The 12833-nt window shown below is 50.3% G+C and overlaps 1 protein-coding gene across 1 annotated transcript; it reads left to right on the forward strand.

The window, feature by feature from the left end:
• The first annotated feature begins 31 nt into the window (after positions 1–31).
• Positions 32–12113, forward strand: LOC140420457 (uncharacterized). The gene is made up of 2 exons (XM_072504462.1): positions 32–124; positions 6198–12113. The coding sequence occupies exon 2, from the start codon at positions 6557–6559 to the stop codon at positions 8066–8068; it is 1512 nt and encodes a 503-aa protein (XP_072360563.1). The 5' UTR covers positions 32–124; positions 6198–6556; the 3' UTR covers positions 8069–12113.
• The last annotated feature ends 720 nt before the right edge of the window (positions 12114–12833 follow it).

Genomic DNA, 12833 nt, shown 5'->3' on the forward strand with positions numbered 1-12833 from the left:
CGTTGACCAATGGGAAGGGTTGGATGACCGGAAGGACTCTGGTCCTCCAAGGCAATCCGCGCGGGCTTTGTGTGAATGGAGCTTGGACGTCACAGACTGAACCTTCCTCCTGTCTCCAACATCTGTGAGTAACTCTTTTATTGTCGTCACAATTATTACAGAAACCAATTTACAAGGCTCCAGGCCTCATTACACTTCAAATTGACGATTAAACACACGTCAAATTGATGATTAAACAGTCACTTTACACAAAACAGCTGCAAGGCACAAGGCCCAATTACATTTCACAATAACGTTGGAACAGTCATTGAACACAAATAGCTGCAAGGCACAGGGCCGAAATACGTTTCCAGATACCAATTAACCAGTCACTTATCACAACCAGCCACAAGGCACAGGCCCTACACATAGTTCAAGTAACAATCGAACAGTCGCATCACACGAACAGTCGTGAGGCACAAGGCCTCGAAACCAAACGACCATTCCAAAGAAAAAAGGAACAAAAAAACCACAAGACACAAGTACATTTCGAGGTGACGACCTCTAAACACATAAGACAAGCAGTCGCGAGGCACAAGGCCCCGATACAATACGGCCGCTTCGGAATCAAATATGACCCACAGGGCCTTGATACATTTTAACAGTGTCATATCAAACCCAATCACCAGGCACCAGGCCTCAATTCACCCCAGAAAAGATTTAACAGGATAGAATCAATCACCGAACACTAATCCCCGCTCACCCACCCCCGTTCACCCCGCCCTGCAGCCGACACCCCGGGGGAAAGGCCCCTCCTCGCTAAGAGCACAGACCACCGGAGAGCCAGACCCGGGCGCGGCGGAGGAGAGAGGGTTCCTCCCTCCTGGACCCCGCCCAAAGGCTCGGGACCATTAGGAGGGAGAGCAGTTTCGCACCAACTAGCGTTCCACCACAATTACTAATTACCATTTCAAGGAAACCCGAAATGAGTTGAATGTCATAGGCTGCTAAAGAAAACGAAGGCAAAGAAAACATGAAAACAAAATCCCTTAGTACTCATAGAAAAGTCCATAAAAAAGAGTCCATTAATTTTGCACGTTCCACATCATGACCCCAGCGCTCCAGCCGAAATTTCACAAGGAACAACATGTCCTCAAAGTCCTCCAATGGCAGCGGCCAGAGTCGCTCCAATGTTGGCAACAGTCGACAACAGGGAAGAAAGTCCCAGAGTCAGTCCCAACCGCCCACAGGGCGTCCAGGGGGGGCCGAACCCCCGGAGACCCCAGGAACGGCAGCAACCCACCCCGGGCTGCAGGCCGCGGGCCGCCCATCGGGTATCCACTCCCGGTTCCGACCCGCCGCTTCCAGCAGCCTATCCAGCTGCCATCCTTCCTCCATTCCTTCGTCCTCCATTGGGCGAACTCAAACCCGCCGACAGCAAACCTCGCAGTCCGAAGCAGCGTCTCCGCAGCTCAAACGCTGACTTGAAACACGACTGGTCGCAGTACTCCGAAACCGGTCTTCTCCCCTTCCCTCGGGGACCAGGAGCAATGGGCGCCGAGTTGCTGTTTCACCCCATCCAGGAAGCTCCCAGAGGCGGCCTGCCTTTCGAATCGGCCCGGGGGCGGACACCAAGCTCGCACACAACCGCCCAAGCCTCCTCCACTTTTCACCCCAGGAGTTTGGACAGTGTCGGCCGTAGCTCCCACAATCCCCTGCGCTGGAGAACCCGCTCTATCCGCCGCACGGGCGGGTGATCAGGTACTGCGCATGTCCAAGGGTGAGGGGAAGCTGCGCATGTGTGGAGGAAAGCCCAGCCCTGACCTTCCTGTGAGGTGTTGGCTAATGGATAGAGTTAGGACCGGAAGGACGCTGGTCCTCCAATCAGCGCGGGCTTTATGTGAAAGGAGATTGGGCTTCACACAGACTGAAACATCCTCCTGTGTCTCCAACATCTGTGAGTACCTCTTTTAATGTCGTCACAATTTTCAACACAGACTCATTTACAGGGCACAAGGCCCAATTACACTTCACATTAACGATTAAACGATCACTGACCACAAAACAGCTGCGAGGCGCCAGGCCCAATTACATTTCACGACAACGTTGTAACAGTCATTGAACACAAACAGCTGCAAAGCGCAGGGCCGAGATACATTTCCAAATACCAATTAACCAGTCATTTATCACAACCAGCCGCAAGGCACAGGCCCTACGTGTAGTTCAGGTAACAATCAAACAGGTTCATAACTCGAACAGTCGTAAGGCACAAGGCCATGAAACCAAACGACTGTTTTAAAAGTAAAAAGAAACAAGGAGACACAAAGCACAATTACATCGAGGCATCAACCTCCAAACACATACACAAGCAGTCGCGAGGCACAAGGCCCCGAAACCATACGACCACTCCAAAATAAAGTAAAGAAAAGAGAAATAAAACCCAAAAGTACAACACACGACACAGGCACGTTTCAAGGTAACGACTCTAAACACAAAAGACAAGCAGTCGCGAGGCACAAGGCCCCGATACAATACGGCCGCTCCAGTTACAAATATGACCCACAGGGCCTCAATTCTTTTTAACAGTATCATATCAAAACCCAATCACCAGGCACCAGGCCTTAATTTACCCCAGAAATGGTTTAACGGGGTAGAATCCATCACCGAACACTAATCCCTGCTCACCCACCCCCGTTCGCCCCGCCCTGCCGCCGACACCCCGGGGGAAAGGCCCCCCCTTGGCTGAGAGCACAGACCCCCCGGAGAGCCAGACCCGGGCGCGGCGGAGGAGAGAGGGTTCCCCTCTCCTGGACCCGCCCGAGGGCACAGGACCATTCGGAGGGAGAGCAGTTCTGCACTAACCAGCGTTCCACCACAATTACTAAATACCATTCCGGAGGACCGAAATGTGTTAAATGTTATAGGCTACTAAATAAAACAAAAGCAAGGAAAACAAGAAAGCAAATCCCTCATTATACATGGAAAAAGTCTGCAGAAAAAGTCCATTAATTTTGCAAGTTCCATAACACAGCACCGGCGCTCTTGCCGAAATTTCACGAGGAACAACATGTCCTCAAAGTCCTCCAATGGCAGCAGCCAGAGTCACTCCAATGTTGGCAACAGTCGACAACGGGGAGGAAAGTCCCAGAGTCAGTCCCAACCGCCCACAGGGCGTCCAGGGGGGCCGAACCCCCGGAGACCCCAGGAACGGCAGCAACCCACCCCAGGCTGCAGGCCGCGGGCCGCCCATCGGGTATCCACTCCCGGTTCCGACCCGCCGCTTCCAGCAGCCTATCCAGCTGCCATCCTTCCTCCATTCCTTCGTCCTCCATTGGGCGAACTCAAAACCGCCGACAGTAAACCTCGCAGTCCGAAGCAGCGTCTCCGCAGCTCAACCACTGACTTGAAACACGACTGGTCGCAGTACTCCGAAACCGGTCTTCTCCCCTTCCCTCGGGGACCAGGAGCAATGGGCGCCGAGTTGCTGTTTCACCCCATCCAGGAAGCTCCCAGAGGCGGCCTGCCTTTCGAATCGGCCCGAGGGCGGACACCAAGCTCGCACACAACCGCCCAAGCCTCCTCCACTTTTCACCCCAGGAGTTTGGACAGTGTCGGCCTTAGCTCCCACAATCCCCCGCGCTGGGGAACCCGCTCTATCCGCCGCACGGGCGGGTGATCAGGTACTGCGCATGTCCAAGGGTGAGGGGAAGCTGCGCATGTGTGGAGGAAAGCCCAGCCCCTGACCTTCCTGTGAGGTGTTGGCTAATGGATAGAGTTAGGACCGGAAGGACGTTGGTCCTCCAATCAGCGCGGGCTTTATGTGAAAGGAGATTGGGCTTCACACAGACTGAAATGTCCTCCTGTCTCCAACATCTGTGAGTAAAACACTTTCTTTTCTCCCCCTGTCCATTTCTTGTCTCATTCTCACCTTCAATTGGTCACTTGCAGCAACTGAAGGGAAAGGAAGTCAATCCAGGGAGGGTGCAGACTCTGAAAAGCTTGGCCCAGGTCTCTCTCTCTGAAAGACATTGACATCCTTTGCTCCCTCAGCTTGACACATTTATTTGTCTGGCTAAAATGATGGTCTCTTTCCTAATGTTCACATTTAAAGGGCTGGTTTCCCCAGGAGATGGCTGACATTAAAGGGAACAGTAAACAGGACAAACCAAACCAATTACTTTCCTGTCGGAATACTCTCCACCATCAGCAAAGTGATGGAAGGGGTCATTAACAGCGCTATCAAGTGGTACTTACTCAGCAAAACCTGCTCACGGACGCTCAGTTTGGGTTCCACCAGGGTCACTCAGCTCCTGTCCTCATTCCAGCCTTGGTTCAATCATGGACAAAAGAGGTGAATGCCAGAGGTGAGAGTGACTGCCCTTGGTATCAGGGCAGCATTTGACCGACTATGGCATCAAGGAGCCCCAGCTAAACTGGAGTCAGTGGGAATCGGGGGAAACTCTCCGCTGGTTGGAGTCATACCTGGCACAAAAAAAGATGGTTGTAGTGGTTGGAGGTCAATCATCTCAGCTGCAGGAGTTCCTCAGGGCACACTCCTAGGCCCAACCATCTTTAGCTGCTTCATCAATGACCTACCTTTCATCATAAGGCCAGAAGTGGGGATGTTTGTGGATGACTGCACAATCTTTAGCACCATTCATGACTCCAGATAATGAAGCAGTCCATGTCCAAATGCAGCATGTCCTGCACAGTATCCAGATGTTGGCTGATAAGTGGCAAATCACATTTGTGCTACACAAGTGCCAGGCAACGACCATCTCCTACCAAGGAGGATCTAACCACTGCCCCTTGACATTAGCATTGGTGAATCCTCCACAACCAACATCCTGAGGGTTATCATTGATCAGAAATTGAACTGGACTAGCCATATTAATATGGTGGCCACCAGGGCAGGCCAAAGGCTACAGCGGCTAACGCACCTCCTGACCCCCAAAGCCTTTCCACCATCTACAAGGCACAAGTCAGGCATGTAACAGAATAATCACTACTTGCCTGGTTGAGTGCAGCTCCAACATGCTGCTCTACACCATCCAGAACAAAGCAGCCCGCTTGACTGCTCCACATTCCATGAATATTCAAACACTCCACCACCGACGAACAGTGGCAGCCGTGTATACCATCTACAAGATACACTGCAGTAACTCACCAAGGTTCCTCCGACAGCACCTTCCAAACCCACAACCACTACTATCTAGAAGGCCAAGAGCAGCAGATAGTTGAGAACCCCACTACCTGGAGGTTCTCCTCCAAGTCACTCACCAGACAGACTTGGAAATATATCGCCCTTCCTTCATTGTTGCTGGGGCGACATCCTGTAACTCCTTCCCTGACAGCACAGGGTGTGTACCTACAACTCAAGGACTGCAGCGGTTCAAGAAGGCAACTCATCACCACCTTCTGAAGGGCAACTAGGGATGGGCAATAAATGCTGGCTTAACCAGCGACTCCCACATCCCGTAAATGAATTTTAAAAAATGTTATATTGCACAGAGATATATCTAGTGTTATATAGAATGTATTAGATATATTATTGATGGTTCTGTAATGAAATACATGTATTATTAGTTCTACCTACATTATATATTTCCAGTGATACAGTCATTGCAGCACTTATGGAATCCATTTGGGAACTCAAGTCAATGCTGACTCTCTGTACAGCAATCCAGTCAGTGCCATTCCCCCTCGATATCCCTGTTCCCCATAAAGCTTATTTTCTTCATATATTATTTTGAATTATTGATCATCTCGACTTCCACAACGCTTGTGGGCAGTGAGTTCCCTGTCATGACCACTCCATGACTAAATAAAGTTCTTCCTCAGAATTTCCCTATCTCTAATCAGTAAATGTATTTATATGGAGATTCTCTACTCTTGTACAGGTTTTAGTGAGTTTAGATTTGTTGATCAGCACCTTCAGGAAAATTGGGAGGGAAAGTAAGTGAATATAGGTCTCTCTGTCCAGGGTAGGAAGCAGTGAGCTTGGATTTGTCAATCAGCCTGAATCGGCACCTTCAGGAGAATTGGGAGGGGGAATATTAGCTACAGCAGAGTGAGAATGGAGGGAGAGTGTGTGGGATTGAGATTAAGAGTATTTCAGGGAAAGAGAGAGGAAAGAATGTTCGATAGAAACTAGAATTGTCTGTTCTGAGTTTATATCCTGTACTAACAATGATTACTGTTGTAAAATCTGTTTGCAGGAAGTTCGAACAAGAGGAGTTTGAGGCCGAGCTCTCAAACTAAATATCACGTCAAGAACTGACTGAGTCACTCAATTCTTGGGATCATTGGCCTTTGAATCTAGTAGGAGAAATGTTTGTCTATTCTGTCTGCTTCAAGAGATTTTAAACATCAGTGTGTCTGGAAAAGCACTGAGACACACACACACACCCGTGTGAGACTGTTACAGAGCACTGACTGTGGAAAGAACTTTAACCAGTGACACAGCCTGAACAAATACTACACCATTCACAGAAGGGAGAGACTGTACATGTGTTCTGTGTGTGGCCGAGTCTTCAACTGATCATCCAACGTGGTGAGACGCAAGATCACCCGGACCATGGAGAAACCATGGAAATGTGAGGATTGTGGGAAGGGATTCAGAGCCCCGTGCGAGCTGGAAAGGCATCAACGCAGTCACACTGGAGAGAGGCCTTTCACCTGCTCTCAGTGTGAAAAGGGATTCACTGAAATGGGCAACCTGCGGAAACACGAACGAGTTCACACTGGAGAGAGGCCTTTCACCTGCCCTCAGTGTGAAAAGGGATTCACTAACATTAGCAGCCTGCGGACACACGAACGAGTTCACACTGGAGAGAGACCTTTCACCTGCCCTCAGTGTGAAAAGGGATTCACTGACATTGGCAGCCTGCGGAGACACGAACGAGTTCACACTGGGGAGAGGCCTTTCACCTGCCCTCAGTGTGAAAAGGGATTCACTGACATTGGCAACCTGCGGAGACACGAACGAGTTCACACTGGAGAGAGGCCTTTCACCTGCTCTCAGTGTGAAAAGGGATTCACTGACATTAGCAGCCTGCGGACACACGAACGAGTTCACACTGGAGAGAGGCCTTTCACCTGCCCTCAGTGTGAAAAGGGATTCACTAACATTGGCAGCCTGCGGCAACACGAACGAGTTCACACTGGGGAGAGGCCTTTCACCTGCCCTCAGTGTGAAAAGAGATTCAATTATATTGGCAACCTGCGGCAACACGAACGAGTTCACACTGGAGAGAGGCCTTTCACCTGCTCTCAGTGTGAAAAGAGATTCAATGTCATTGGCAGCCTGCGGCAACACGAACGAGTTCACACTGGGGAGAGGCCATTCACCTGCTCTCAGTGTGAAAAGGGATTCACTAACATTGGCCACCTGCGGAGACACGAACGAGTTCACACTGGAGAGAGGCCTTTCACCTGCCCTCAGTGTGAAAAGGGATTCACTGAAATGGGCAGCCTGCGGAGACACGAACGAGTTCACACTGGAGAGAGACCATTCACCTGCTCTCAGTGTGAAAAGAGATTCAATTATATTGGCAACCTGCGGAAACACGAACGAGTTCACACTGGAGAGAGGCCTTTCACCTGCTCTCAGTGTGGAAAGGGATTCACTAACATTAGCAGCCTGCGGAGGCACGAACGAGTTCACACCGGGGAGATGCCATTCACCTGCTCTGACTGTGGGAAGGGATTCTTTCAGTTGTCCGACCTGCAGAGTCACCAGAGAGTTCACACCGGGGAGAAGCCGTTCATCTGCACTGTGTGTGATAAGGGATTTGCTCATTCATCCCACCTGCTGAAACACAATGTCAATCACACCAAGAGCAGGCCCTTTAAATGCTCTGACTGCAAGAGGGGTTTCAAAAGCTCTCAGCTACTGATGTCCCACCAGCGCTTTCACTCTGAGGAGAGACCGTTCAGCTGCTCTCATTGCACAAAGAGCTTTAGTACCTCATCCAACTTGCGGAGACACCAGCGAGGTCACACTGGGGAGAGCCCGTTTACCTCGCCGACTGGGAAAAGATTCACTTGGTCATCACTTGCTGAGCCACAACGTCACTCACACCAATGAGAGACCCTTTTAAATGCTCCGACTGTGGGAGTGGGTTTCAAAGCTCTTGGGTACTGATGGAACACCAGTGCATTCACACTGAGGAGAGACCGCTCAGCTCCTCTCACTGCGACAAAGAGGTTTCAAACATCATCCACATTGCGGAGACATCAGCGAGTTCACACTGGAAAGAAGCCATTCACCTGCTCTCACTGGGGAGGGATTCACTCAGTCGTCCAACACGCTGAGACACCAAAGGGTTCACAAGTGATGATGGGTTAGATTCTGCTGTTATTCCTGCTGTTAATCACATCCAGGACTGAACCTGGAGTGGGTGGAGGGATTTGTCTCCTCGTCAACACCTGGTGCTCGGATGTGGCGACCCTGGGGAACTACTGATCCCTGGACCTGGAATACCTGACTGTGAAGTGCCATCCATACGGCCTTCCATGGAGTTCACTTCTGCCATCATCACGGCGGTCTACATCCCACCCCAGGCGGAAGTGAAGAAGGCGCTTGATGAATTGTAACCGCTATAAATAACAATGAAACAGAATACCTGGCGGCCTTGTTCATCGTGGCCGGGGACTTTAACCAGGCCAACCTCAAGTGTGTACTGCCAAAATTCCACCAACACATCTCCTGTCCCGACAGGGGCCCCAACATCCTTGACCATTGCCACACAAACATCAAGGGCGCCTGATGATCCATCCCCTGACCGCACTTCGGAAAATCGGACCACAAGATGGCGCTCCTTCTCTCGGCGTACAAGCAGAAACTTGAACGGGAAAATCCGGTTAAGAAGGTTGTGCAAATGCTGGTCTGAGGCAAAAGAGCTCCTACGTGACTGGTCCATATTCAAGAACTCGGCAGTTAGCCGAAACGAGTATGCCAGCACCATCACAGGCTTCATCAGCAAGTGTGTAGAAGATTGTGTGTCAAAGAAGGTAGTACGTACGTTACCCAACCAGAAACCATGGCTTAATCGGGAGATTCACTCCCGACTGGTCTGAGGCGTTCAAGTCAGGCAACCCTGACCTGTACAAAAAAATCTAGGTACAACCTCTGCAAAGCCAACAGGGATACCAAGAGACAACAGAAGAGTTGTCCAGACTAAGCGAGAATCATGGACTCTCATCGATTGTGGCAAGGCGTAAACAACATAATGCGCTAAAAAGCAAAGCCGAGTAGAATCTTTTGCAACAGTGCACCCCTTCCCAACAAACGCAATGCATTCTATGCTTATTTCGAGCAGGAAACCAACAAACCTTTGTCATCTGCCCCAGCAGCCTTGGACACGCCCATGCCCACCGTCACAGCCTCCAAAGTCAGATTGGCCTTCTTGAAAGTGAAGCCTCGGAAAGCGACAGGTCCTGACGGGAGTCCCTGCCATGCACCCAGATCATGTGCGGACATCCTCAACCTTTCCCTCCTCCGTTCTGAGGTTCCCACCTGCTTCAAGAAGACCACCATCATACCGGTGCCAAAGAAGAACCAGGCAACATGCCTCAATGACATCGATCATTATGAAATGCTTAGACCACAGCTGGAGTAATGTGTGCAGTTTTACTCCCCTTACCTTAGGAAAGGTATTGCCACAGAGGAACAGCAACAAAGTTTCACCAGACTTGTTCCGGGTTTGGTAGGACTGTCCTATAAAGAGAGATTGGGGAAACTAGGCCTCTTTTCTCTCGAGTTTCAAGGAATGAGAGGGGATTTCATTGAAACTTACAAAATCCATAAAGGAATAGACAGGGTGGGTGCAGGTGAGCAGTTTCCCCTGGTTGGAGAGTCTAGAACCAGGGAACACAATTTCAAAATAAGGGGGAAGCCACTTAGGACGGGTCTCTGAGGAGACATTTCTTTACTCCTCGGGTTGTGAATCTTTGGAATTCTCTACCCCAGAGGGCTGTGGAAGCTCAGTCACTGAGTGTGTTTCAAGCAGAGACTGACAGATTTCTTTTTTTTTTGTTTAATAAATTATTTTCTTCTAATTAAGGGGCAGTGTAGCGAGGCCAATTCACCAATGCTGCACATCAAGTTCGGTTGTGGATCTGAGACCCACAAGGCACTAGGAGAATGTGCAAACTCCACATGGACAGTGACCCAGGGCCAGGATCGAACGCAGGTTCTTGGTGCCGTGAGGCAACAGTGCTAACCACTGGGCAACCGTGCCACGCAACTGACAGATTTCTAAATATCAATAACCCATATGGATATGGAGATAGTGTGGGGAAAAAGACATTGAATCATAGGATCATAGTATTTACAGGGCAGAAGGAGGCCATTTGGCCCATTGAGTCTGCACCGGCCCTTGGAAAGAGCACCCGACCAAAGTCCACACCCCCACCCTATCGCCGTAACCCAGTAACCCCACCCAACCTTTTTGGACATTAAGGGCATTTTAGCATGGCCAATTCACCTAACCTGCACATCTTTAGACTGTGGGAGGAAACCCACTCAGACACCTGGAGAAAGTGCAAACTCCGCACAGATAGTAACCCAAGCCGGGAATCGGACCTGGGACCCGGGAGCTGTGAAGCAACTGTGCTAACCAGTGTGCTACCATGAAATGGATGATCAGCCATGATCGCATTGAATGGCGGCGCAGGATCGATGGGCTGAATGGCCAACTCCTGCTCTGATGCTCCAATGGTATAAAGATCGGTAGGAAAGTAAACTGTGAAGAGGACATAAGGAGAAGGATAGAGGTAGGTTATGTGAGTGGGAAAAGATCTGCCAAATGGAGAATAATGTGAGAAAATGAGAAATTGTCCATGTTGCCAGAAGAATAAAACAGTTTCTGATCTGAATAGTGAGAGATTGTAGAGCTCTGAGACTCCGAGGGATCTGGGTGTCCAAGAGCATGAATCACAAAAAGGGAATTGAATACAAAAGTAGGGAGGTTGTGCTTCAGTTATACAGGACATTGATGAGTCCACATCTGGAGCACTGTGTATAGTCTTGCTATCATTTAAGGAAGGATGTAAATGTGTTGGAAGCAGTTCAGAGAAGGTTTACTGGACTCGTACCTGGAATTGGAGGCTGGTCTTATGAGGAATGATTGGACGGGCTGGGCTTGTGTCCGATGGAGTTTAGGTGACTTGATTGAACCGTATCAGATCCTGAGGGGCCTTGACAGGGTGGATGTGGAAAGGATGTTTCTTCTTGTGGGAGAATCTAGAAATTGGAGTCACTTTAAAAGTAACAACTTGCCTATTTAAGGCAGAGGAGAACTTTTTTCTCTCAGAGTTGGGAGTCTTTGGAACTCTCTTCCTCAAAGGGCAGTGGAAGCAGAGTCTTTGAATATTTTGAAGACTGAGTTGAATAGATTCTTGATAAGCAAGGGGACGAATGGTTATCGGGGGGAATGTGGAATTGAGGTTACAATCAGATCAACTTATTAAATAGTGGAGCAGGCTCGAGGGGCCGAGTGGCCTACTCCAGCTCCTAATTCATATGTTATCACATCCTTTATAATAGATTGTAGCATTTTCCCTCCTACTGATGTCAAGCTAATGGGTCTGTGGTTCCCCGTTTTCTCTCTCACTCCTTAAATAGTGTGGTTACATTTACTACCTTCCAATCTGCAGGAACCATTCCAGAATCTATAGAATTTTGAAAGATGATCACCAATGTATCCACTATCTCTCCAGCCGCCTCTTTCAACACTCTGGGATGGAGAGCAGCAGCTTTTGGGCATTTATTAACTTTCAACCACATTAATTTCTCCAGTATTACTTTCTCACTAATACTAATCTCTTTCAGTTCCTCGTGCTCACTGGTCCCTTGGTTCTCTCGTGTTTTAGGACAATTTCTGTATCTTCCTCTGTGAAGACAGACACACATTGTTTAGTTTCGCTGTAATTTCCTTATTCCCCATCATAAACTCTTCTGTCTCTGCCTGGAATGGACCCACATTGGTCTTTGCGAATCTTTTCCTTTTCACATTTTATAGGAACTTTTTCAATCGTTTTTTTATGTTTCTAGCCAGTTTGCTCTCGTATTCTATTTTCTCTTTGAGTTTCTTGATCCTCCTTTGTAAATACTAAAACAAGTTTCCAATCCTCAGGGTTACACTTATTTTGGCAACTATATGAGTGATAAGGGGCGTCATTCTCCGACCCCCCGCCGGGTCGGAGAATGGCCGTTGGCCGCCGTGAATCCCGCCCCCGCCGAAGTCTCCGAATGGAGAAAAGTCGGCGGGGCGTTAATGGCGCCGCTGCCGCGGAGAATGTCACGGGTCTGCGCAAGGCAGCCGATTTTCGGCCTGCCGATATTCTCCCTTCCGGATGGGCCGAAGTCCCGTCGACGTGATGACCGTTCACGTCGACGTGAATCAAACCTCCTTTTCATCGGCGTGACCCGGTGCTCCAGGCTCACGCCGACCAGCGAGGAGGTGAGTGACGGCCTGGGGGGTTGGCTCTGGGCAGGAAATGGCGTGGCCGCAGACTGATTGCCTGAGGAGAGGTGTGTCTCGGCTTGTGTGTGTGTGCGGCGGGGGGGGGGGGTGGTTAGAGTAGGCTGGGCTCCGGGGGAGTGCCGGGAGGGGGTCCGTGCCGGGGTGGAGGTTGGGGGTTGTGGAGGGGGTCCGTGCCGGGGTGGAGGTTGGGGGGGGGTCCGTGCTGGGGTGGAGGTTGGGGGTTGGGGAGGGGGTCCGTGCCGGGGTGGAGGTTGGGGGTTGGGGAGGGGGTCCGTGCCGGGGTGGAGGTTGGGGGGGGTCCGTGCTGGGGTGGAGGTTGGGGGGGGGTCCGTGCTGGGGTGGAGGTTGGGGGTTGGGGAGGGG

Source organism: Scyliorhinus torazame, chromosome 5 (assembly GCF_047496885.1).
Source record: "Scyliorhinus torazame isolate Kashiwa2021f chromosome 5, sScyTor2.1, whole genome shotgun sequence".
Lineage (NCBI taxonomy): Eukaryota > Metazoa > Chordata > Chondrichthyes > Carcharhiniformes > Scyliorhinidae > Scyliorhinus > Scyliorhinus torazame.

Bases quoted from the DNA above. Each gene is read 5' to 3' on its own strand.
- LOC140420457 (XM_072504462.1), top strand. From the start codon at position 6,557: ATGGAGAAACCATGGAAATGTGAGGATTGTGGGAAGGGATTCAGAGCC.